Here is a 25,984-nt window from a genome sequence, read left to right on the forward strand (position 1 = left end):
GGAAAAAAGTAGACATCAACCCCTTGCGGATGGTCAGATCATGAGAAAGACACCTGTTTTCCCACAGCAGCAGAGAAGCGTGCAAGCAGGCGCAAGAAAAATGCCTTTCTAACATATGTGAATATATTTTATAACCAGAGCAGAGATGCTAAGTATCAACATTTCAAAAAACCAATGACTTTTATGTGATTAAATTTATACGGAAAGCACTGCTGTTCCCCACACTAGGGCTGATGCTGTGCTGGACAGAATAAAGGGCATGGAAAGCTATTGAGAAGGAATCAAAGGAATACAGATGAAGGCAGATACCGTCATTATAGAAGGTGACATGTTCGAAACAATTGCCAGAAGTTCTATTACCAGAGATAAAATGAATATACAAAGTATACAGATAGTTCAGAATGGCAGAAAACAAGTACCATAAGATTAAGTATTATTTAAAGTAGCACTACTTAGGTAAGAAACCTAGACAAACCAAAGCTTCAGAAACAGATTTGTTAAGTCTCGGGGCAGAGGGAGATGACGGACGCAAGGAGGGCTCTGCTAGAGCAGAAGCAGCTCCTGATTCGGGCAGGTCGTTGCCAAGGGGCAAAAAGAGGTCTCCTAGGAGCTTGTTTCTGTTCACGGCGCCATTTCTGTGCCTTCCCCTTTTGAGGAACAGTAATATTTCCTGGAAAGAGCCTGGTTTCTGACATCTTCCCTTTCTTATTCCTTTCTCTGTCCTCATCCATCCCACTCTAAAAACAGAGTCTCTCACAGACCCAATCTAACCAAACCAAGCTAAGTAATTTCTTCCTGTAATTACTCTTCATGTCTGACCGTCTCTAGTTTCAGGACAAAGCCTGAAATGTTAAACCAAAGCAAATGCTTGGCTAGGTAGCACTTGGGTTGACCCTTGTTCTCAGGAAAATGTCATCAACTCTTGGATGAGAGGCACGTGTTGAGAACCATTTTCTTTTGAGACAGGATGGAGAGGAGAGAGATGCGGGCGTCCCATCGTTTTATGGGATGGAAAGGATGTGATGAGAAGCTTCCACTTCCCAGTTCCCTGAGGGTCAGTCTTGAGCTCATCCCACTGCCTAAAGGGTGACTTTCTGCCCACGCCAGGGCCCCATACTGCACAGACCACCAGGCAGCACTTCCCGGGGTCCCGGGGTCCGGCTAGCCTGGCCCGTGTGCTTTCACCACACCTGTCGTTCTGTGCAGGGCCCAGTTCAGAGTGAAAGCAAGTATGAGCAACCTTCCCACACTGACCATGGACACCTTCCAAGTAAATAAAAAGAAAGAAATGAGCAAAGAATAAGGGACTGTGGAGGAATTGGCATCACAGAGGAGATTTTAAAGGGTCTGGGGACGCTTCAGTACCTAGGCAGGCCTCCAGGAAGTCCAGTTTCACTGAGGCCTGGCCTGGCCTCCGGCGCCCGGTGATCCCATGTATCTGCTCCAGTCCAGTCCAGTGGCTTTGCTGCTGAGCGCCCCAGAGCCCCAAGGGCGACGGCGCCTGCAGGCCGCCTGCTCAGCCAGTTGCGCAGCTTGTCCAAGGTCAGCACGGCCGCCGGGCAACATGCCGGTTATATCACTGGGGAAAGTCCAGTTGCTTCATTTTTTTGTAATCCAGTATTATGCCAAACTGAGATTCCATTTTTAAAAATGTCAAGGATTACAGGTCTGATAAAATTTACTTGTCATGAGTATATCATATTCTCAAAATTCTGGGTTGTCCTATAACAGCTAGAATACCCAACCCTCCTCCTTTTTTGAGGAAAAAGTTTATCACTATGTTTGATAACAGTATAAACTTAATATTCAGGAATATTCTTATGAAACTGATGGACTGGCCTCTGCGAAGCCCATTGAAGCAGCCAATCTTTTCCATATGGGCTCCTGGTTGAGGCATCCTCTTTCTTTGGATTCCATATTTCTTGTCACTGATGCAGAGTGTCACAATGCAGTGCCTGTAAATAATGCCTTTATGATACTGGCAGCAACTATAATTTTTTGAGGACCTTTTCTTCCTAATTAAGAAGTTTGTGTTGTCATTACTTGTGTTGTCAGGCCATTAATTAGAACTCAGAAATATTTTCTAGTTAGTAATTCATTTATATCTTAAAAAGTGCCTTTATAGTTTCTTTTCAGGACATTAATAAACCTTGCAAAGGTGTGTATTGCAATTTTACTAGTATTGTGTTCTAGCTTTACAGCTCCTGAGAGGGTTAGAGTAGTTGATTAAATTCCACAGGAAGACATGCCTAGTAATCTGGGCTCCTTCGTGTGTAGCCCAGAAATGTCTTTATGAATGTATTTTTGCTTCAACCACAATTATCTTCCTATTATTTTCTCACACTGAAATTATCAGCCTGTGTTTGTGAGTTTGATGTCTGTTGTCATGGAAATAAATAATGTCACAAATCGGTGCTGAAGAAAGTAGGTAGGCCAACAGGCTGAGTAGCACAACCTTGAGGGAAACTAGCAGCTGACATTTGTTTATGAAGTACTGCAGCGCTGATCCGGAAGACAATCCCCATGTTCTAGCTAAAACTCTGTCTTATGCTTTTTAAAATGTTATTAATGCAGTTTTTTAGCTCATTTAAGTTCAATGTTGCTTTCAAGCACAATTCTTTCACAACAACTGTTCCTAACTGCACATTAGGAAATTTAGTAGAAGAGGCACATAGGAAATATGTGCCATACATTTAAAACTTAGAGACCAGTTGTTGGAATATAGATGATCAAAACAAAATGAGAAACACGAACAAACAAAACAACCAAATCAAAAAAACAAGCTGTTTGTTTGTATTTCTGTAAGTAGAGAAATTGTAAAGATGTGCGCCATTTAAGTAGCAAATACAGTTAAAGACCTTCAGGTGAGAATCAGCCTCAAGTACTGAGGGCAAAAAAAAATGACAGTTTGTTCTTGAAAAAGTGTTTTTGATTGCAGTGAATTGCGCACCTAATTTCCCTCCGGAGACGAGATGTCCTGTCAGCAGTTAACGTTATTTCTCATGGAGTTGGGTTTTCCATTTGGGCTTGGGATCTGATAGGACGCTCAGCTCTTGTTTTATTTAAATTATAAATTTGATTCCCTCTAATTCTAGATTATGATATTCTAAAATATGATAGGTTTTTGTCCACCCAGATTTCTTTTTCATTATTTATGTCATTGTTTAATTATGAGTATTTTTAAGATGCTCATTTTTACTCTTTGTTTCAAGTGAAATAATAGCTTTCCAAACTCTTGTAATAGCATCATGTATCATTTGTTTGAATAGACAACAATTACTGGTCAAATGTATGCTGTAGAAGCAGACAGTTTTATATTTATGTCATCCTGTGGCATAAACCCTGGTTAAGACAGCCAGTGTAAAGTGACCTGTATAATTATCTTACATTTAAGTTATGGAAAGTGAGGGTTTTATTGGGAGACATCTGTGCCTCCTATTAAGTTGAGGTTTCCACATTTTTCCATTTTGGTTGTACAATTTTATTGTTTTTTTGGAATCAAAGAGCCAAAATTTAGTAGCAGACATTTTTAGTCAGCTAGAACAAGTGGTGTGTTTTATTTTGATGACTAATCGCTTTTAAGTTTTCCAGAAGGATTGGTGGTTTTTTGTTTCACTAGGGTTAAGCTATATTGAAAGTTTGCTCTTCTACTTTGTTAACTACAAGTATTTTCCACCAAAAAAATCGTTGTTGGAATTAAGATCTGTAAGTGATACAAGATGGTTGAGATCATACATTGAAACTGAGGTTATTTCTGTTGGATCAGAGAGGAAAAGACGATGGTAAAGAAGTAAAGATCTTTATGAACAATGGGCTATGTCATAAGGTGGACTGAAATGTAAAATATTGGGAGTTAGATGCATTATGTTCCTTTGGAAATTTTTTTTAGACATGAAGTCCTTTCTATGTGGATGTCATCCTTGTCTCGCGGGACCTCACAGTCTGGCCGGCTACGTGGGTGCCAGAGTGATAGGCAGGAACCAGACATAATTCCAAAGTTTTATTTCATCAACCTGCTCCCCTGACAGAGCAGGACAGACAGCTAAGAAAGAGGAAACAGGCAGCTTTAGACAAATTGAGCTGGAGTTCATCAGGTCAGGTTGTTCACCAGGGTGAAGGAATGTTTATGTATCCAGTAGGCATTAAACAGTGATTCTCCTTTAATATCTCTCCTAGAACGTGGCTCACCTGGGGATTTGGTCACTAAAGATATCACCAACACTTCAATTGGGGCGTATTGGACATCTGCACCAGGAATGGTTCGAGGTTACCGGGTCTCATGGAAATCGCTTTATGACGATGTTGAGGCTGGAGAGAAAAGGCTTCCTGGAGATGCAATTCACACTGTGATAGAGAATCTGCAGCCAGAGACCAAATACAGAGTCTCGGTATTTGCAACTTACAGCAGTGGAGAAGGAGAGCCCGTGCAGGGAGAGGCCACAACGGAATGTAGGTGACACGGCCAGCGTGCTTGGGTGTGCGCTGGTCCTGCTAAGGACTAGCAGCTCAAGTGACTCACCGCTTGCCTTTGGTTTTCTTTATATGATAAATGACGACTGAAAAATTAGGACCTGTAAAGAATGTGGTTTGAATTCAGGTTTGATTAATGCCTAAAAATCATATCAAATTTTGAAATACTGAATCTCTTTCTACTACCTGTATTTGTCTCTTTTTTGCTGGAATAATCACCAGAAAGAAAATCAACGAGTGAAAGATCAGGAACTATGGAGATAAAGCAAATTCAGCACCTTTACAGCTCTTTGACCTTGGGCAACTTACTTAATTCTCTTTGAGCCCATTTCCTAATCTGTGGAAAGCCGTCTCTTGGAGATCTCCGAGGCGCGAGTGAGGGAACAGTGCACAAAGCCTGAGCACCGTGCCTGGTCACAGAGATGATGGTAAATGGTGGTAGCTATTGACACTATGATCATTTTATACCCAGAACTACTCCTAGATTCTTTACTTTATCCCTACTGTGTTTGGTAAGGTTCAATCAAAAGTCCACTCAATTTTCTGGTGGGTCAGATTTACCTTAATCTCACTAATATTCTTTCTTGTAATTTTGAATGACCTACCATCATTTATTACCAGCTGGCTGATGAAAGTTGTGTCAATGTTTCTTAATTCACTTTCCTAGAAAGTCATTTGTTAAACATGGGCATTTCTAAGAATTTAGGAGAAAAGATGGTTCCTTTTGTTTTGGGAGGATGATTTTAGGAATGGGGAAAGAATAGGGGATTCTTGCATTTCCTTTTATTAGAAAGAAGTGGATGAATTGAGTGGTTTTTCTGGCAAGGGAGGAGAGAAGGAAGTCCCATGAGCAGTTTCAGTTAAGTCCTACATCCTGATTTCAAGTTGTCCTTAAATTAAAATTTTTTGGTCTGAGTCATCTAAAGAATTCATCTTTTTTTTTAAATCACTGGAAAACTCAGTTGGATATGTCTTAAGCTTAAATTTGTGTCAAAACTAAAATAATCCAACTTCTTATAGGAAATTTAAATATATGAAAAGGCATATTTCTCAGATACTCACATGATTGGTTTCCATGGTAGTAAATGAAATCGTGTGTCTGAAACATCATCTAGTTTAAGAACCTGGCAGAAATTCACCTCTATTTCTGGCAGAAATTCATTTGTTACTAAAGAGAAGCCATGTTATAAATTTAGACCAGATCTGACATAAATAGCTAAATTTATTTCTACAAGTATAGATACAATTCATGTGACTAAGAAATTATAAAAGTATCTATATTTCGAAGGAAGCTTTTCAACAATTCTCCTCCACCATGTCTTCTTCCAAAGACAGCCTTCAGATATTTACTTGGCATTGAAAATCTCCAAAACGGACATTTTTCAGTCAAAAGCAAGTATGTTAGCAGAAATCCTAAATAAACTTTTCATCTCTAAGAAGCTGAGCATCTTAGAACTTCTCAGTATTTCTTGACTAATTGATTAATTTAAAGGTGTGGAAAATTGGTCTGAGAATTTTGTATAAGAGAGAAATGTTTTGTTCCAGAGAATAAACACTTAAGAGAGAGAAGCAGAAGGTCAGTAAACACTTCAGCACAACCCTTTCTAAAAGAGTATTAGAGACATCAACTTATTCAATATATGTGACATTTGGTAATAATAATAATAATTATTGTTATTGTTCCTTTATATACTGTTCTTAACCATAACCCAGATAGATCTTTTTCTATATAGTGTTATTTCCCATACTATTTTCACAAGCCCCACATATGGTCTTAACATTTTTTTGTTTGGAAAAAAAAAGTGTATATGTTTTCTTTTAATAGCTTACTTACCTGGATAATAGTAAAAGGCAACTGATCTGAATTAGTGTAATATTTCCAGAGAATAATGGACTTTGCTAACAATTCTCTTGGTTTCTTTAAACCCTAACGTAAAAAATTGCCACCAATTTATTCAGTTGAAATTATACTTTTGCAACTCTCAGAAACATAATTCATAACCATATATTGAATTTCTTTACCTATTTTTACCATTCTTATCTTTGCCCTGTATACATAATGGTTCTTTTGTTTATATGGTTGCTTTTAAGATTTTCTTTTTATCACTGATTTTAAGCAGTTAGCTTATGATGTCCCTTGTTACAGTTCTCTTCATTTTTCTTGTGCTTAGAGTTTATTGAGCTTCTTGAATCTGTGGCTTTATAATTTTACAAAATTTGAAAATGTTTGGGCCATTATTTTTTCAAATATTTTCATTGAAATTATGGTATTTCTTACAATATTTATCACATGCTCTTCGGGTACTCCAATTATACATATATTAGTCTGCTTGAAATAATCACACAACTCACTGGTGTGCTGTTCGGTTTTTCAACTCTTTTCTTGTGCTTCATTTTGGAGAGTTTCTACTGTCATGTCATCAACATCTGATCTTCACTGATTCTTTTTCCTGCAATTTCAAATCTGCTGTTAATACCTTCCTGTGTTTTTTCATCTTAGACATTGTGTTTTGTCTCTAGAGTTTGATTTGAGTCTTTTTTATATGTTCTATGTCTTTAACATGCTTAATATTACTCCCCCATCATTGCATAGAGTGTGGTTATCATAGCTGTTTTAGTGTCCCTTTTAAATAATTCTGTAGTATTTTCTAGTTGTGTTTCCACTGCTTATTTATTCTTCTTATTATGGGTTGTCTTAGCTCCAGATGTCATAACAAAATGCCATCAACTTGTGGCTTAAACAACAGAAATTTATTTTCCCATGATTCTGGAGTCTGGAAGTTCAAGACCAAGTTCTGGCAGAATGCGGTTTCCGGTGAGGGCGCTCTTCCTGGCTTGCAGATGGCCGCTTCTTGCTCGGTCCGCACGTGGCCTTTCCTCACCTGTGTGTGTGGGGAGAGAGGGAGCATCCCTCTTAGAAGGATCCCAGTCCCATCAGATTAGGGCCCTGCCCATCGACCTTATTTCACCCCAATTACTACCCCAAAAGTCACATCTCCAAATACTATCTCACTGGAGGTGAGGGCCTTCACAGGTGAGTTTGGGGGAGACAGAATCATGCAGTCCATTCCTAGGTCACATTGTTTCTTTCTTCACATGCCTGGTAATTTTTATTCAATGCCAGACATTGTAAAAGTTATTTTTTTTGTATTCTTACACATGTTTTTATATTCTTATAAATATCCTTAAACTTGTTCTGGGATGCAGTTAAGTTATTTGGAAACAGCTTGATATTTTAGAAGCTTGCTTCTAGGCTCTGTTAGAAGCAGGTCAGAGGAAACTTCAGGGCTTATCTTGGTACATTACTGGGGCAATAACTTTCTGAGTGCTCCGCATGCTGTCATGAGAACTTGGGGGTTTTCTACTCTGGTTGGGGGGAGCATTCTGGCCTGCATGAGCTTCAGGAATTGCTTCCTCTCCTCTTTCTGGGTGGTTCTTCCCCTGGTGTGGCAGCAGTCTCCACATGCATATGCACTCATTAGTATTGGCTTGAAGATTCCAGGAGGACTTCCTGCAGGTTTTTGGAACTTTTCCTCTCCAACACTATCTTCTCTAGGGCACTCTGCAAGTTCTAGATGCCTGGACTCTGCAGACTTGCGGAACCTTCTCCACAATTGAGGGAGATCTCCAGGCTCCATCTGGGTTCTTCCCTCTGAATTGGGGCTGGAAACTCTCCAAACAATAAGCCTGGGCAGTCATAAGGCTCGCTTTCATTTGCTTCTCGTTCTCAGGGATCCCTGCCCTGTGCTGTCAGTGTCCACTGTCTGGAAAATGTTGTGTCCGTAGACTCTGTAAAGATTCTTTCCACTGTTTACTCCAGCTTAGTCTCTTTATATAGACAATGCTTACGACCTTTGGATGCTAAGGTGACTGAATTGAATGAAATGATCCTGCTTATAAACTCTGTGTGTAAGAAAAGGGATGTGCTGGCTCTTTTTGGATGTTTCATGACCTATTTCTGATGTAGTTATTAATAATTGTGAAATATTAGTAAAAGGTAATTTAATAAATAATATTATCTATCAAACTTCCTTTTTACATACAGTGCTTCCTTTAAACCATGTATATATACCAATTTATCCTTATAGCCCTTGGGACATTTTTATGTGTTAGAGTTTCCACTTGTGTGCAGTCTTCCATGTTTGTGGCCATCTGTGAGAATGGTGTAACTCTAGTCACTCTTGTATCTTTTCCTGCAAAGATCCAAGTAGTATTTCTGACCCTGCATTCATGGATTTTAGTATCCTCCACAGCGTGATTGCTACAGAAATTCTTTAGAGATGGAAATCTAATAAAAATTCTTAAAGTTTATCTCGGGAAATGGATGTTTTCTTTAGTAAAGTCTCCAGAATGCAGATAGGAAATCCATGCAATATGAACTTTCCTCTCTTAGTGATTACCAGATAAAGAGAAAACATCTAACTGTGATCTCACCGAGGTCAGGCCCACACGCCATTGTGCATTTATGAGAGATCACAACATTCAGCGAGAGTATTGTGTACATATTTAAGAAACCACAGATGGTGTCTTTTCACATTAAAGGGCAACAGATATGTATATTTTCTTTCAACATGCTCTATACCGTAATCTTCCTTTCTATTTCACAGTATCCCAAGATTCAAAAGTCTTGAAAGTAGATGAAGAAACTGAAAACACAATGAGAGTTACCTGGAAGCCAGCCCCTGGGAAAGTGGCCAACTACCGTGTGGTGCACCGCCCACGCAGGGGGGGGAGACAGATGGTTGCAAAAGTGTCCCCCACGGTCACCTCAACAGTGTTAAAGCGACTTCAGCCTCAGACCACATATGACATCACAGTTCTCCCGATTTACAAGGCAGGAGAAGGAAAGCTTCGGCAAGGATCAGGGACAACAGGTACAAAACAGTAATTTTTTTGGAAGAGTGTGGAGTATCTTGAAGGAAGACTTTAAGATAGCTACTTACTTTGGGAATGTGTAGAAGTAATTCTGTAATAAATTATAATAGTTAGATAGGATGCCTAATCAGCATATTATTTTTACCAGTGTGGTTCCTGGTAGAATGATTCTATGTATTTATGTTCTGCTGGGCTCATATACTGACCTGCGGGAGTTATTTACATGTCCACTTGGGTGGCATTCCCTTATCAAGATTTTTATTGGGTGTTACATCTTGGGCTATTAGACTTAACCGTTTTTATAAATGTACATTTCGAAGCATTAGGTTTGTGATGCTTCCCACTATCACTCAGATATTTCTAATTTGATGGTAATTGTAGGAGCTAATAAAAAAAAAACCAGAGCCTTGTCTTCTGGATAATATTTTAAAATCTTTGTATCTTTACAGCTTCTCGATTTAAGTCACCCAGAAACCTCAAAACATCTGACTCCACCATGTCGAGCTTCCGAGTGACCTGGGAGGCCGCCCCCGGGGAAGTGAAGGGTTATAAAGTCACATTCCACCCCACGGGAGATGAGAGAAGACTGGGGGAGTTAGTGGTCGGGCCGTACGACCACACCGTTGTCTTGGAGGAGCTGAGGTAGGGGTGAGCTGCACTCGGTTTGTGTCAGCAGGCCGGGGTGCTGTGAATCGGTAGGTCCCGGCTACCCACTCACGCGCCTGTTTGCCAACAGGATATTTAGTCAGCAGAAGTTGGTTTCTTATTCTTGGTGTTGCCGAAGTTGAGGTTAGGATTCTGAGGCTAGCAACAGAATGTAGGCCTGAGCAGGTTTTTTTTATAATGTTTTCATGATTTTTGCTGTTCAGTGATCAGAAATGGTACTTTTTACATGAATACCCTACTATGAAAACAGTAACTTCTGTCTTACATGATTTCACCAAAATCAGCCTTTCCTAGCCAGCCCTGTGGAAATGTGGGGGTTCCTGAGTCTCCCAGGTGACCGACACTGTGAGGCGGAGGGGGTGCCAGTCCCCCCCGGGTCTTGCTCTGGGCTGTGCAGCGGACAGCGAGGGGGCCTGGGCTTGCGCGGGGCCCTGCATTCACGGCAGTAAAGGACGCACCGCTGTGTGTCGCCTTCTGAGAAGTCTGTTTCAACCATCCACTCAACCATGTTAGTATCTATATAAATGCTCACTATTTACTTCTATCAGAGTAGCGGGGTGACGTTTACCGAGCCTTCTGGGAGCCATGCATCATGCTCGGTCCTTTATATGGCCTCGCGAGGTACACATTCAGATTATTTTCCGAGAGCCCACCCCTGAGAGGCAGTGGGACAAGGGCGGCTGGTCCTGCGAGGCCTGCTCGGTGCGTGGCAGGGACGCGGCATCTGCAGGAAGACGAGGCCGGGGCTGGTGCTCGGAAGCCTGGCTTGTTCACTACTTCCCCTGATGCCTCAGTCTGTACACTCCAACTAGAGCGTGGTGGAAGTTATTTTTCTTTTCTTGCCATGTTGTGCCTTGTAAGTTCCTCTGTGAAAGTTTGCAAATCAAGATTAGTATCTGTAACAAAGCAAAACATGCTACCGCTTGAGCGGATTGTACCTACAGACGACATATGTTAACATTGCAGGGCAGGCACCACGTATAAAGTCAATGTCTTTGGAATGTTTGATGGAGGAGAAAGTTCCCCACTTGTTGGACAAGAAATGACGACCCTCTCAGACACGACTGTCACACCCCTTTTATCCTCTGGTAAGAAATTGGGTTACAGTCCCCTTGGGAAACCACATACTATGAAACTTTTTCAGGTGTGAATCATTAGGTTAATCACACAATGAGACGTGACTATAAAAATTTTACCCTACTGTGTATTTAAGTGATTTATATACTTAAAAAAATTTCTTCAAACACTTGTGACAGTATTTTTTTAAGGCTTTTCTTCACGGCATTGCATGAGTTGCATGGCACTGTATTATTTAAAAATGAGTTCTTACAGTGGTAGATAATGTACATTTTCTCCCTTTTTAATGACTACAATGTAGTTTTATTTTGTTAGTGTAACTGCAGGAATGGTTTGTTTGGGTGGAGCAAGCAGAGTCGGGTTACGTAAATAGGTGGGGAACCACTGCTTGGGAAAGAAAATGGTAACATCAGCTCTTTAGATTTTTTCTGCTCCTGCCATGATCACACGGAGGTAGACGTGGGGGGTGTAATTTATTTCTAAATATTTTCCATCATTTGTGAACAAAGAGAGTAGCTCCGGGCAGAGCAGGAAGAAGCTTTGCAAAGGTTCTCCGAGTAGCATTTGGAAGCCCTCCGCCCTGACGTGTACGATATGTAAATGATGCCTTTAGCCTAATGAGCATCACTTAATTTTTCTCAATGAGTTTCTGTTTTTTTTTTCTGTAACGTAAAGATCAGATGTTAACATGTCAAGAAGTTGGAAAATTCATAGCTGGTAACATAAGCTCCTGGAAGAGAGAGCATTTGAAAATAAGGATGTGGGTAAAACCAATGAAAGTGTCTATTCTTGCTGTTTTGCATTAATGTTCTGTTGTTTCTCCTATGATGATATTAACTGACTCATATTTTTATTTTGTAGCTTGTGCACTGAGGATATTGGGATTGCTCTCTGCCCAAAGCTCCTAGCTTTGATATTCATGTTTGTGCTTGTTGCCTGTACAGCTCTCAATTTGTGTTTTTGTTTGCATACTTTTTCTAAACTGCCTTCCTTCTCTCGATTTTTTCAATGTGCCCACTTCACCATCTATATTTACCTGATCGTTATACGTAGTAGATGATAAATAAGTAAATGCCAACTAACTAGTAGTTACCGGGTTCTGAAACAGTGTATGTATCTTTAATTTAAGAAGGTCTCACTTAAGTCATGTGTGTAATCTTTTGTAATATGTGTTATCATTACCCAGGAGCTTAATTATTTTAAAAGATATTTTTGGCTCACTAAAACATCTAGCTTACACAGTTTGTCATTCATCTCATATTCGTCTTCTAATGACCATTAAACATTAAAGAAAATTGCAATATCTGTCTTTAGATCACAGTTAAGTTTTATTAAAATTATTAATGTAGTTAACAGACAACTGTGCATTCTCCCTTTGTTTCAGCTCTTGGGTCTGTGAGCCCATTCAAATTTACAATGATGGTTTAATTTAAGTCTCCGGGGTCCACAGCTATGGCCAGGAAGTATAGTCATATGTGAAGGAAAGATTTGCCAGTGAAATACTTATGGGAAGAATCGATACTTTCTAGGACTGCTGTTTCAGCTTAGTGAATCAGACGGACCTGTCTTCGGGGTCTCGAATCGCCACTCACTGAGCTGAGCCTCCCGAGCGGAAATAGTCAGGCAGTGTTGAGCAGCCAGAGGGTGGCAGGGGCACGGCTGGGAAGTGACCTCGTTGAGGACTTGCCCCTCACTCTGTCCTGCCTCCCGATCGCTGTGTCAGGCATGGAGTGTCTCACCAGAGCTGAGGCGGACGTGGTATTGCTGGTCGATGGATCGTGGAGCATCGGCCGGACAAATTTTAAAACCGTGAGGAGCTTCATCTCTCGTATCGTGGAAGTCTTTGAGATCGGCCCCAAAAGAGTACAGATCGGTAGGTCTGGCGATCTAGGACACATTCAGCCATTCTCCCTGTGCTCCTGTGCATATGCTGATGCCACCCGTGTCCTTTCAGCCTTGGCCCAGTACAGTGGGGACCCCCGGACCGAGTGGCAGTTAGACGCTCACCAAGACAAGAAGAGCTTGCTGCAAGCAGTGGCGAACCTGCCCTACAAGGGCGGCAACACGCTCACAGGTGAGTCAGGACGGGCTGGGGCACTCTCAGCTCTGGTCCAAGCTGGTGGCTGAAGGGCGCTACGACTGATTCTCTTTTAAAAACCCCACTAGGCATGGCTTTGAATTTCATTCGCCAACAGAACTTCAAGGCCCAAGCTGGCATGAGGCCTCGAGCTCGAAAAATCGGCGTTCTCATCACCGACGGAAAATCACAAGATGATGTAGAGGCACCTTCAAAGAAGCTCAAGGACGAGGGTGTGGAGCTGTTTGCTATTGGTGAGCGCTCAAAAGGCTCGCGGCGCCCCGAGGGCTGCGGAGGCCGAGCGTGCTTTTGTAGCTGAATTAGTTTCTGAAGCATGAAACAAACGTGCACACACATTTTCCCTGTCACAGGATTTATCAAAATGATGTGCCAGGAGGTCAATCCTTTTCTTCTTCTCTCCTTGTAAATGAGACAAAACTATAAAGCTTCTTGGAAGAAAGTAATGGATCAAGAAGACAAATGTACTATTAATAGGATTCAGGGAAATTCCACTTTGGTTTTGCACAGAACCATGTTTATTTTTGATGTCCATTATTTTGCTTTCCAGATAGAAACACTCAGGAGACACGCTTTGGTGGGAATTGGTGCTAAAAGCATTTAGAAGAAGCTAATTCCAAACAGCCTTCAGTTTATATTATTTCTTGTTTGTTTCTACTGTATAACTCTAGATATTAACTTTATTATTGAGGAGAATCATGTATCTATGCTCTAGTTTATGTTGGATATATAAGGGTTAGCCCATAAAATAGTTGCTTCATTCCATTAATGTTTTTTTGAGAAGTGTTTTGATTCTGTATTTACTCATTTTTTCCAAGGTATTAAAAATGCTGATGAGGTCGAACTAAAGATGATTGCGACAGATCCGGATGACATCCACGCATACAATGTGGCAGATTTTGATTCGCTCTCCAGGATCGTGGATGACCTGACCATCAACTTGTGTAACAGTGTCAAAGGTCCAGGTAAGGTTAGCCTGGGGTTTCTCACCCTCAATACTTATATTTTGGCATAGATAATGTTTTTTGCTTGGGAGGAGGGGACTCGCGTGTGCTCTGTGAGATGTTTAGCGCGAGGCCGGGGCTCTGCCTGCCGGATGCGGTAGGCATTCCCTAAGCTGTGACGAGTGGAAACACCTTCAGGGGTTGGAACCGTCTCCTGGGGAGGAAACTGCCTCCAGCTGGCATCAGGGCTTTGGCCTCTGATTTTTTTCTGGATGTTTGTGCTGGACCCAAACTAGAAACGACTTCTAGCTTTTCTGAGGTTCCATGTAGTTTATAGGTACCTGTACACCACACACACACACACACGTAAGCATAAACTCGGGGGGAAGAGAAGGAAAGGGCTTTCTTTTCTAGTGTATATTTGTTTTCTTGTAAAGTATCTTGTTCTTTATAATTATTAAGTTGCTCTTAAATGATTCTTCCCAGACTTGTTTTCTAAAGCTTGGTACTTTTTCTTATTAGGAATGGAAGAGGGGTCTTATATCTGATTGGCTTTGTCTCAACTATAGACAATCAGATTTGATGCTTTGCACTTATAACCCTTAAATAGAAAGAGAAATTACAATTTTAGAGTTTGGATTCTTAGAAACTACATAATCTCTTTTTACTAGTAAAGAAACTGATGTTTAGAGAAATGGAAGTATTTACTCAGGGTCCAACGGTTAAAGATGTTTTTAGAGGTCTTTGAAAACAAACGTAGCTATTGATTAGAAATTAAGATTTAGAAATGAAATTACGGAACTCAATTTGTAGTAATAAAGGTTGGTGCAAAAATAATTAACATCTATAAATCATAGAATGCAACATGATAAGCACCCAAACTGAAGGTTTTTGGAAAACTAGTGACAGGAATTATGGTCTTTATTAATGCAATAAAACTTTCTTTTCAGTGCATGTAGATCATGGTAAAGATTATCTCTTGTTAATTTATTCTGATTTTGGAAACAAAGTAATGACTTTAATAGTAATGTGGTGGAAATGGTCTCATCCTTTGGATTCAGGAGAGACATTTTTCTGACTGTTCCTCCTTGAGTTTTTTCTCTCTAAGCTTTTGCAGATTTTCTTTTTGGATTTTGAACAACAGACTGACCTTTCCCTGGAGAAATAGAACAGCCAGGAAGCCAAATTTGTAGGTTTCTGGCTCTGGATTAGCTGAGAGAGTTGTAGTGTTACTTAGTTGGAGAGAACTTTGGGGATGAAAACATCTTTTATCTGTTTTCACTTATTTTTTTTTATCAGCTATGTAATAGTTGTGTTCATTCCACTTTCCCAGGCAGTAAGCTTGCTTGATAATTTTGGAGGCTTGATTATGACCCAAGTACAATAAAGGTTAGAGGACTAAGAATAGAAATGCTCTCCCAGCGTGGTTACCCAGCGAGTGGGAAGAGTTTACATGAGATTGGGTTGCCATGCTTAGGGGTCGTGGGTCAGCTCTCCTCTGGTTATTATTTGGGACATCTTTCCAGTGGGCATACCGAGCTTAATAGTTCTAGTTTCATAGATATTTATTCCAGATATTGTTCTGTGTCGGCCAGTTTTACCTCTGCCCACTCACAGAGAGCACAGTTGTAGGACGCAGGATGCTCCCAAATTTTAAAAGACTTGGTGGTTTTTCCTTTCTCTTGAGTAAGAAAGTGCTTAGCGTCTCTTCCACCAAACTAGGTCCTGTAGGGGAACAACACGGGATTGAGAAACCAGTGTCATCCTCAGGGTGTGTTCCCTCTGTTAGGGAGACAGGATGTAAATGTAAATAATCAAAGTGACAGAGAGGGCAGGGAACTCGGGTGGTGCCAGTTGTGGGAGGCGGTGGAATCGTCAGGACCCAGGTCCTCATATGGTGATTATATGTATGAGGTTAGAAAGGAGAGAAAGTATCGAAGGGTAGTTCCGGGGTTGGTGAGTCCAAGGGACTGCAGACTGGTACTGCCCCAGGAGGCGCGGGATGAGCTGCAGCGAGAGACGAGGGGCTCAGCTGTGACTCTCCTGAGGCCGAAGGACCCTTTGTCCAATGTTCTGGGGCGTCTTGTGGACAAGGGCCCCGGGACTGGTTTACGGTTGCTATTTAGTATGTAAAAAGGTGTGTACAGTTGGAAACAGTGGAGAATCTGATTTCAAGTTTCATCACCTTGCCATAATATTGTAAAAAGTGTCTATTTGATTTCCACCCACAGGAGACTTGGAAGCCCCTTCTGACCTGGTTATTTCTGAGAGAACCCACCGCTCTCTCCGGGTGAGCTGGGTGCCGCCCGCGGACAGTGTGGACAGATACAAGGTGGAATACTACCCGGCTTCTGGAGGGAAACGCCAAGAGGTGGGTGCCCGGCATCCAGAACCCACTGCTTCCTGACAGTGAGAAGGGCTCCCCTGCCGCTGGGGGTGGAGCAAGGGGGTGCAGAACTGAGTCCACAGTGGTACTTCCTGTTCCCTGCGAGGCAAGCACTTCCATTTGGGCTTAATTAAACAGAAAGGGCTTTGCCCAAATTCTTATGGCTTCTAAGAATTTCAGAATATCAATATGATTTTTAATTAAAATATAGTTAGAGGATGATTGATTTATTCAGGAGTTTGTACCAGAGTCATAGAGTTGGAGGAAAAAAAGCATTCAAGATGATCTAGTTTGACCCATTCATTTTACAAATAAGGAAACAACGGCTGGGCGAATAAGTTATATGAATTGTCTAAGATCTCATTGTAGTCTGATAGTTTCCAAAAGCAAACATTGAAATATAATTTCCAAGCTTTTTGCAGTTGACTACTTTGTAATTAGAGTAGAAAAGAGGGAAGTGATTATAACATTTGTTGTTACTGTTTTTCAATTTTTTCCCCTAGTTTTATGTGAGCCGACTGGACAGTAGCACGGTATTGAAAGACCTGAAGCCTGAGACTGAGTATGTTGTTAATGTGTATTCTGTGGTGGAAGATGAATATAGTGAGCCTCTGAAGGGTACAGAGAAAACCCGTAAGTCAGATTGAACAAAAGCCTTCCCATTGTCTTTTTTTTAAAGGTAGAGAGGTGACAGTCCACGTGGGCTTTTTGTCAGCCCTCCAGACCGTTCGGCAGATACTGAGTTCATTCTTTGCACAGGGCCTCCGTAAATACCTAGGGGTTTTCTGCTCTTACTGGAACCCCACTGGTGGAATGGGTAGTCATGATCAGAGATAACTTAAAGGGAAAAGTACCTTTTGTAGGGTAATTCACTTCTTAAGGAAAGATGCCATGTCAGGAGTGGCACTCAGATCAGGAGAGGAGCTGTGCCGAGTTCTGCAGAGGCCGATCTTCCTGCTGGCAATGACATTTCCCCTTTTCTTCGCCTTTGCGGAGAGAGGTTCCCCCTTCCTAGTCCTGGGAGGATTTCTGAGTCCATTTGAAAATACTCTTTCTTTCTCTCTTCTTCTCTGCTGGGCTCCAGGGGGAAGGAAGGCTACTTACATGAGGTAAGAGTGGACCACCTGATCCGAGGCAAGAACTGACTTCACTCCGTGCTCAGTTCCTTTGTCCTTTTTCTCTTCTCTCTTTTAAAAAAATTGTTTGTTTCACGGGTACAGATTATAATCTGGCATCTGCATGCACTGCACAGGTGAGCCCCTCAAAAGCCTAGTCACCCTCCACCACCATACAGTCTTCTCTTCACCCTTTTTGGCTACCCACGCCCCCATGGTAACCACGACCTGTTCTCTTTATCTAAGAGTTTGTTTTCTTCCATTAACTTTGGACTTTGTTCTTCTTTTTCTAGTTCCTTAAGGTGTGAAGTTAGATCTCTTACTTGAGAATATTCTTGTTTTTTGAGGTAGGCCTATACTGCTATGACCTTCCCACTTAGAACCACTTTTTCTGTATCCCGTAAATGTTTGGTATGTTGTATTTCTGTTTTCATTTGTCTCTAGGCATTGTTAAATTTATCCTTTGACTTATTTGATGACCCATTGGCTGTTTAGTAAATTATATTTTATCTCCATGTTTTTGTGGTTTTCCAGTTTTCATATTGTGATTTGTTTCTAGTTTTGTACCATTGTTGTCAGAGAAGATTCTTGATATACTTTCTATCTTCCTGAATTTATTGAGATGTTTTGTGGCCTAACATGTAATCTATCCTGGATAAGGTTCCATGTGCACTGAGAAGAATGTGTATTTTGCTGCTTTTGGATGGAATGTTCTATATTTACCTATTAAGCCCATCTAGTCTAATGTGTCTGTATCAATTTTCTGCCTAGGTGATCTGTCCATCACTGTAAGTGGGTTGTTAAAGTCCCCTCCTGTTATTGTTTTGCCTTCAATTTCTCCCTTTAGGTCTATTAATATTTTCTTTATTTATTTTGGTGATTCTGTGTTTGGTATATGTATATTTTTAAATGTTGAATCTTCTGGCAGGATTGACCCTTTTATTATTATGTGGTGACCTTTGTCTTCTATTACAGTCTTTCTTTTGGAGTCTGTTTTGTCTGATATGAGTATGGCTCTACAAGCTTTATTTTCATTTCCATTTGCATGGAATATTTTTTTCACATTCAGTCCATGTGTATCTTTAGCTCTAAAGTAATTCTATAGGCAGCACATAGATGGGTCTTGTATTTTTGCCCATTCAACTCCTCTATATATTTTAATTGGAAAATTTAGTCCACTTACTTTTAATATAATTATTGATAGGTATGTACTCATTGCCATTTTGGTAATTGTTTTCTGGTTGTTTTTAAAGTTACTCTTTCTTCCTTTCTCCTTCTCTTTCTCTTTCCCCTTGTGGTTTGTTGTAACTTTCTCTAGTGTTATGTTTAGATTCCTTTCTCATTTTCTTTTGCATATTTACTATCAGTATTTTTCTTTGTGGTTACTGTGAATTACATATAATGTCCTATGTATATCGCAATCTCTTTTAAGTTGATAGCAAGTTAAATTTGAGCACATTCCAAAGCTTTATACTTTTAACACTTCCGCACACACATTTCGTATTTTCAGTAACACATTTCCCATCTTTTTATTTTATGCATCCCTTAACTAATTAATTGTAATTTTAGTTAATTTTACTACTTTTGTCTTTTCACCTTCATACTTGCTTTATAAGTGATAGATCCACTACCTTTACTATATGTTTACCTTTTCCAGTGAGATTACTACTTTCATAAGTTTTCTTTTTATGAATTAGTGTCTGTTCTTCTCAGCTTAGAGAAATCCCTTTAACATTTCTTGTAAGGCCAGTTTAGGGATGATGAAGTCCCTCAGCTTTTACTTATCTGGAAAACTGTTAATCTGTCCTTGTCCTTAAATTCTGAATGATAACTCTGCCAAATAAGCAATTCTTGTTTGGGAATTTAATCCTTCCAGCACTTTGATCATGTCATGCCATTCCCTTCTGGTGTAAAGTTCTCCCCAAAAAATCTACTCCTAGCCTTATGGAGGTTCCCTTGTATGTAATATATTGTATTTTTCTAGCTGCTTTTAAGATTCTTTCTTTTAACTTAACCCATTTTAATTATGCGTCTTGGTGTGGTTCTCTTTGGGTTCATCTTATTTGGAAGTCTCTGGCCTTCCTGGACGTCTACTTCCTTCCCCAGGTTAGGGAAGTTTTCAGCCATTATTTCTTTGAGTAAATTTTCTGGCCCATTCTCTCTCTCTCTCCTGCTGAAACCCCTGTAATGTGCATGTTATTCCATTTGATGTTGTTCCAGAGGTCCTTTAATGTAGCTTCACTTTTTAAAGTTCTTTTTTTATTTTGTTGCTCTGTCTGGGAGATCCTGTGCTCATCTTCCAGTCCCTGATGCGTGCTTCTGCTTCCATTCTGCTACTGAAGTCCTCCAGTGCGTTTCAGTTCAGTCATAATTTCTGTTTGGTACTTTCTTATATTTTCTCTCTCTTTATTGAAGTTTTCATTGTGTTCATCCATCTTCTCCCGAGTTTGGTAAACATCTTTATGACCATTACTTTGAACACTTTATTGGATAGGTTGCTTATATCCATTTCGCTAAGGACTTTTTCTGGGGGTTTGTCTTGGTCTTTGGTTTGGAATGTATTCTTCTGTCTCCTCATTTTGCCTGGCTCTGTGTTTGCCCATATATTTGGTGAAACAACTACCTTGCCCAGTCTTGAAGATCTTGTGTAGGAAGATGATCCGTGGAGTCCAGAAGTGCCATCTCCCCTGGCCTCCAGAGCCAGGCCCTCAGGGGCATCCCTTGTGTGGACCACACGTGCCCACCAGCTGTGCAGGGCCACAGAGGCAATGTGGGATCAGCAGTGTGTGGATCGCTTGCCTGGCTGCTGCTTGGCATGGGCCAGTGCCAGCAGGCTAGGGGCTGGGCACCAAAAATGCTCTCTACCAGCTCCAGCTCTGAAAGTTACAGTGAGAGTGCAGAAGTGGTTCCTTCCAGTGCTTCCATCCCCAAAGGAAGCCCTGGAGGCTCCTGCCTCTCTGGCGGCTGCTTTAGAAGTAGTAATTGGGTCTCCTCACCTGTGACCCAGAGTGGGTGGGTCTGCATGTGAGCCCTTTAAGAGTAGGTTCTCTGTTTTCCACGTTGTTGGAATTTAATCCTTGTTGATTTTCAAAACCAGGCATTTGGGGAGCTTATCTTTCTGGTGCCGGACCCACGGGTCAGGGGGCTGATGTGGGGCATAGTCTCTTCACTTCTTGAGGGAAATTTCTGTATTTTGGAAATTCCTTCCTGACTGTGGGTCACCACACCCGGTGTGGGTCCTGGGTGAGACGAGTCTGTGCCCCTCCTCCCTATCTCAATGTCTCTTATCTCTGGGTGTGAAAGTTCTGTTCATCTAGTTCTAGGGGCCTTAGGAAAATTATTCTATATATAATTGTAAATCTGTTGTGTCTATGAGAGGAGGTGATTCAGCAGCTTCCTATGCTGCCATCTTGAACCCTGTCTTCTATCTCTTCTCTTCATATTAAACCACAGAAGGTGGGAAATAATGTATTTCATAATGGACAGGATAATCTGATGATTAAAACTATAGACTCAATCTTTGGACAAAAAATGGAAAATTATATGGGTGTTAAGTGAAGGGGACACTGTAACCCTTTTACTATTTCTCATAGGCTTGTCTTTAAAAATCCCCATAGATCCCCTCCATTTCAGTTATTTATGTATGGCACTCTCACTTAAAATTTATTTTTAAAGAAAAATGAAATAAAATACTGTGTTAGTTACTTAGGTATGAAATTCTGTGATCGAAGAATGAAAACAGTCTCCTTAGAGATGCTCCAGAAATAGAGATTGGAATCCCAGGAGCCTGATACTGACCTTGGCCTGCATGCGGACTCACTGGAATACCCTCTGAAATTCAAGCTTTCTTCCTCTGTGCAGCATTTGTAACATGCAGTACTAGCAATCAACAAGGAGAGTTAGCTTTTGGGGAAAGGAAAAGGTTATATTAATTCCTATTGTTCTCATAGCAACCCATTGTCTAGCATATGCAAATATTGATAATTAACTAGGAAACAACAGCTAAAACATGAGTAGAATGACAGGGGCTGGCCTCACGTCTGCTCCTATATTCTGACAGTGCCGGTCCCTGTCGTCAGCCTGAATATTTACGACGTCAGTCCTACCTCCATGCACGTGCAGTGGCGGCCGGTGGGCGGGGCTACTGGCTACACCTTGTCCTACGAGCCCATCAATGCCACGGAACCAACGAAACCCAAAGAGGTGGGAGATGTTCGTTTCTTTATTACTGGGTCTTCCTGAGACTTTACAGTCGTACAGTGCCCATTAAACTGTAGTTACTTAAGAACTCATTTATAACCTTACACACAGAGGAGGAAAACAGAAAATTACACCTGTGCCCTGTGTCACATTTTAGAAAATAATGCCGTTCAGAGAGAGGCAAAATCAAAGTCGTTTTGTCATCTAGTGGTTGCAGCTAGGCTGTGACTGGCCGTCCCAGGGAGTGGAAGCACTCGATTTGGATGTCTGACTCCCTCTGCTGTTGTGTCCTTGTGCAGATGCGTGTGGGGCCAGAAGTGAATGCCGTGCCGCTGCCCGACCTCTTTCCTAACACCGAGTACGCAGTCACAGTCCAGGCTGCCCTGCACGACCTCACCAGCGAGCCTGCCACTGCTCGGGGAGTCACCCGTAAGACAGTGCCGTCTCCCTCCTTTCCTTACTGCTGTAAACTTAACACTCATTAGGGTCTTTCTTTCACCAAGTGACGCTAACAATAATTTGATGATCTGTGGATAAGTCACAGGGTTATTACTTAGGGCAATCAAGTTTGAGAATTGAAATTGATTTTGGATTTTAGCAACTTCTTAAAGTGATTCTAGGACATACTTTTTTTTTCACATTTAACATGCTTGATATTGAGATATATCTTCCAATTAGTGGTGTCTTACGAGCGCACGTGGCCAGGTGCCAGTCAGGGCATTGGACATGAGATCACGGTGCACCCTACAATTGGTGTTGCTGTAGATCCTGGAAATACGGTGTAAGCTTTGGCAAGAAGAGTGTGTTGGTTGAGTAATTTTGGAGGATGATACTAGGTGTAAGACCAAGTTCTTGTTGAAGTAGAAACTCCATGGCACATCAGACTGAGTCTGTTTCAATCAAGTGAATTGATCAGTTGATTCAGCCCAGAAACACAAACCCCCCTGCTGCACTCTGCTGCCCATGCCAGGTGTTGGGGGTGTGCCAGCACACCGAGTGGAGTGGCGGACAGCATGGGGGCTCCTTTGCAGTCTGCACTTCTCTTGTGTGGGTTGTTGGCCCCTTTTGTGTTTCTGGGTTGTTTTACTAGCATTTAGGTGCTTTTTCTTGAAATGTGACAATGATTGCACTTAGGACCCTTGTCTCACCACCTGGCAGTTTTGTTGCATGCTTGTTGAGAGGGGCATGCTGGGATAGATGACTTGGCTTAAACTCCGTGAGTCTCAGCCCGCTTTCTAAGGAAATGAAGAAATTGGAAAGAACCTTCAAAGGGGGAAGAGGACTCAGACAGAACCCACTTGGGGCAGAAAAGAGAAAGAGCTTCTGCAGGGCAGGCAGTGTGACAATTGACAACAATAACAATATGTTATTTTATATATTATGTAGTAGACCTTGTGTGAAGCTGGTAGTTTTGTGGAAATGAGTTGTGGCAGATGGAAAGACACGTGTCTTGAGAGTTCTGGGAAAGGGGACCCCCGAACCCAGTGAAACGAGAGGCAGATGTGGCCGCTGGCCGGGGTCTGGGGCTGGGCGGCCACGGCGGAGGCAGGAGGGTGCAGGGAGCAGTGCAGACATCGGAGGGAGGGAGGTGGGAGACGTGGAGGTGGAGGGAGATCCAGAGGATAGATGTTCAGAGTCGGAGCGAGAGACAGAGGAAGCTGGTCACACAGGCAGCTGGGAAGAGAACTGTGTCTCAGATAATGAGAAAATCTTAGTTATCCTCCACCCTCTTTTTAAGGTAAAACTTTGACTTGGTAAAAATTTATCATTTGGATTTTCTTCTCACATTTTACGTTTCTGTGGGTTTTCCTGTAAGCTTACTAGATGCTTAATTTTGACCCATCTTCATTCTTCACCCCCATACCATCGTTTTCTCTATCACATTCTTAAGGAAGCATAACTCTTTGGATTTTCTTTTCTGTCTTCTGTGCTACAGAAACATGAGCTATATATCCATGGTGAATTGTGATCGGTCATAGCTGAGTGGCATGTATAAGCTCATTTAAATAGAGTGGAAGACAGTTAACAGATAAAGGAGAAGTTAGACTTGTAATAAAAATTTAAATTTATCCTATTTTTAAAAAACCTTTCTAAGAAGAATTTGCCTGTACTTGATAGAATCATAGTACTTTCGTCATCGTTACCAGTTTTTTAGTTATTTTGCCGCATACCTTGAAGTTTTCTTCAGAGAACTTCTTGAAAGCTTGTGCAGATGCTCTAGAGCTTTGTGGGTGAGAATCATCCGGACCTGATTTCTCGTGCACCTCCAGCGCCTTTACCCGGACCTCGAGGCCTGAAGCTCAGGGACGTGACTCACAGCGCCATGAATGTCTTTTGGGAACCTGCACCTGGAAAAGTGCGTAAATATGTCGTTCGCTACAAAACCCCTGAGGAGGATACCAAAGAGGTAGGTTGGTGGTCAGAATGGATTGGGAAATACCTGTTTTCCTGAAAGTTAAACAAAAGAACTGAAACTAGGACAGATGGTAGCAATGTTTTGCAAACTTGTCATGCTATTAATACAGTGTTGAAAACCTACTATATTAATAAAGCACTTATTGAATATTGATAACATTTTGTACTGTCTTGCATTTAGTTTAGAAATATTTTGCTGTGTGGTATTAATCTCGAAGACCATCTTCCCTCAGTAGATACAGTTAAGGAATCTAGATGGTGTTTCCTTCTCATCCAGATGCCTCATGTGGTGATCTGCTTTCTATGAATTACTAAAAAAAGGTCCTAATGATGTTTCTTAAAGTAAAAGTTAATAAGGGATGCAGGTTAGAAGAGCGGGGAGTGTGCCAGGTAACAGGAAGGTAGCACAGCCCAGAGGAGGGAGGGAGGTGTTGTCGGAACAGTGTCCCTTCAGCAGTGAGAGTTTTTTGAGATGATGTTGGGATGGAGAGCTGTTTCCATGACAACCTAATTCAAAGCAGGACAAATTGAGGGGCTTCACCAGTGAATGGATTGGAGATCTGTAATATCAGAATCTCCGAGGCATTTTTGGAAGGTATAAATAGATTCTTATAACTCAGCTAGCGACTGTGCTGGTCGTTTGGATTATGCCAAAGCTAACTTATACATGTGTGCGCACTCATCTCATCCTGGGCTTCAGTTTTACACGGGGCATAGTGCCCGGCAGGTCTCACAGCGTTTTCCCGTGTAGTGGACGTGGTAATGCTCAGGAGGACATTTCCAAAGCAGTGAGGCGGCCGTGTGCAGGGGAACAGGCGCCGAAGGATTTGGTGGTGGGACTCCGTAGGCAGTTGTGAGTTACCGGGCAGTAGTGTCAGATACGGCTCTGCTGTATACGTTTTGTCCACTTAGGGAGCATTTAAACTGTCTCTGGCTCCTGAATCTTATGCCACTTGGAAAACACTGCCTTTTTTTTGTAGCACAACACTTATATTCTTGTGCTGCGAGGTACAGCAAACAATAGAAAGATGCCCAGATTAAATCCTCTGTAAAAACAGCCTGGCTGCTCTGTTGTAGGTGGAGGTGGACAGGTCACGGACCAGCACCCCGATCAGAGACCTCTTCTCCCAAACCCTGTACACAGTCAGTGTGTCCGCTGTGTACGACGAGGGGGAGTCCCCCCCGCTGACTGCTCAGGACACTACCCGTGAGTTGTGATGGCGCGTCACTCACCTCTGGGGGTTGTGCATGTGACACTGAACTTACTGGCTTCTTTTCCTTCTTAACACTATTTTGCCAGCACTGAATGATGTTTGGATTCATCGGTCATTTTCACTTATTTTCTTCCCCTATTCTACCTTGATGTCCAATTTTTTATGATGGTTTCTATCCTACTATTATTCTATCAGCCACTGTCATTAATTCTTCTTCAAGAGACTTAACTGGTGTGTGTGTGTGTGTCAGGGGGTGGGGAGAAAGTATGGTCTTGATGTATGTTGGACATTTCCTCTGGAAAAGTGGCATTAGTTATCAAATATTTTTCAGGATCTTTCTGAATTACAGATGCTCTCAGGGGTAACAAAATATAGGCATCCTTCCCTCAAATGTTCATGATTTCATTGTGGAGATGAGAAAAGCTAAGTCACAGTTCACAGAATCACATAAGGAGGGTGGGCAGCTGGCACTCAGATTGCATGTGGTCAGATTCCGAGGAGGGGGGACACCACCGTGGAAGTGGGGC

The 25,984-nt window shown here is 41.6% G+C and overlaps 1 protein-coding gene across 4 annotated transcripts in view; it reads left to right on the forward strand.

The window, feature by feature from the left end:
* The window catches only part of COL12A1 (collagen type XII alpha 1 chain), a 107,795-nt gene that overhangs the window by 30,096 nt on the left and 51,715 nt on the right, over positions 1 to 25,984 (forward strand). For 3 of the 4 annotated variants that reach the window (XM_073224700.1, XM_073224701.1, XM_073224699.1), the window contains exons 14-27: positions 4,177 to 4,449; positions 9,078 to 9,344; positions 9,795 to 9,987; positions 10,978 to 11,099; positions 12,812 to 12,961; positions 13,043 to 13,162; positions 13,255 to 13,419; positions 14,002 to 14,148; positions 16,359 to 16,498; positions 17,017 to 17,146; positions 21,689 to 21,831; positions 22,128 to 22,257; positions 24,099 to 24,235; positions 25,321 to 25,450. In XM_073224700.1, the coding sequence (XP_073080801.1) occupies positions 4,177 to 4,449; positions 9,078 to 9,344; positions 9,795 to 9,987; positions 10,978 to 11,099; positions 12,812 to 12,961; positions 13,043 to 13,162; positions 13,255 to 13,419; positions 14,002 to 14,148; positions 16,359 to 16,498; positions 17,017 to 17,146; positions 21,689 to 21,831; positions 22,128 to 22,257; positions 24,099 to 24,235; positions 25,321 to 25,450 (2,247 nt within the window). The remainder of the gene's footprint in view (positions 1 to 4,176; positions 4,450 to 9,077; positions 9,345 to 9,794; positions 9,988 to 10,977; positions 11,100 to 12,811; positions 12,962 to 13,042; positions 13,163 to 13,254; positions 13,420 to 14,001; positions 14,149 to 16,358; positions 16,499 to 17,016; positions 17,147 to 21,688; positions 21,832 to 22,127; positions 22,258 to 24,098; positions 24,236 to 25,320; positions 25,451 to 25,984) is intronic. The other variant, XM_037012566.2, reaches the window with a different exon arrangement.

Source organism: Manis javanica, chromosome 16, assembly GCF_040802235.1.
Source record: "Manis javanica isolate MJ-LG chromosome 16, MJ_LKY, whole genome shotgun sequence".
Taxonomy (NCBI): domain Eukaryota; kingdom Metazoa; phylum Chordata; class Mammalia; order Pholidota; family Manidae; genus Manis; species Manis javanica.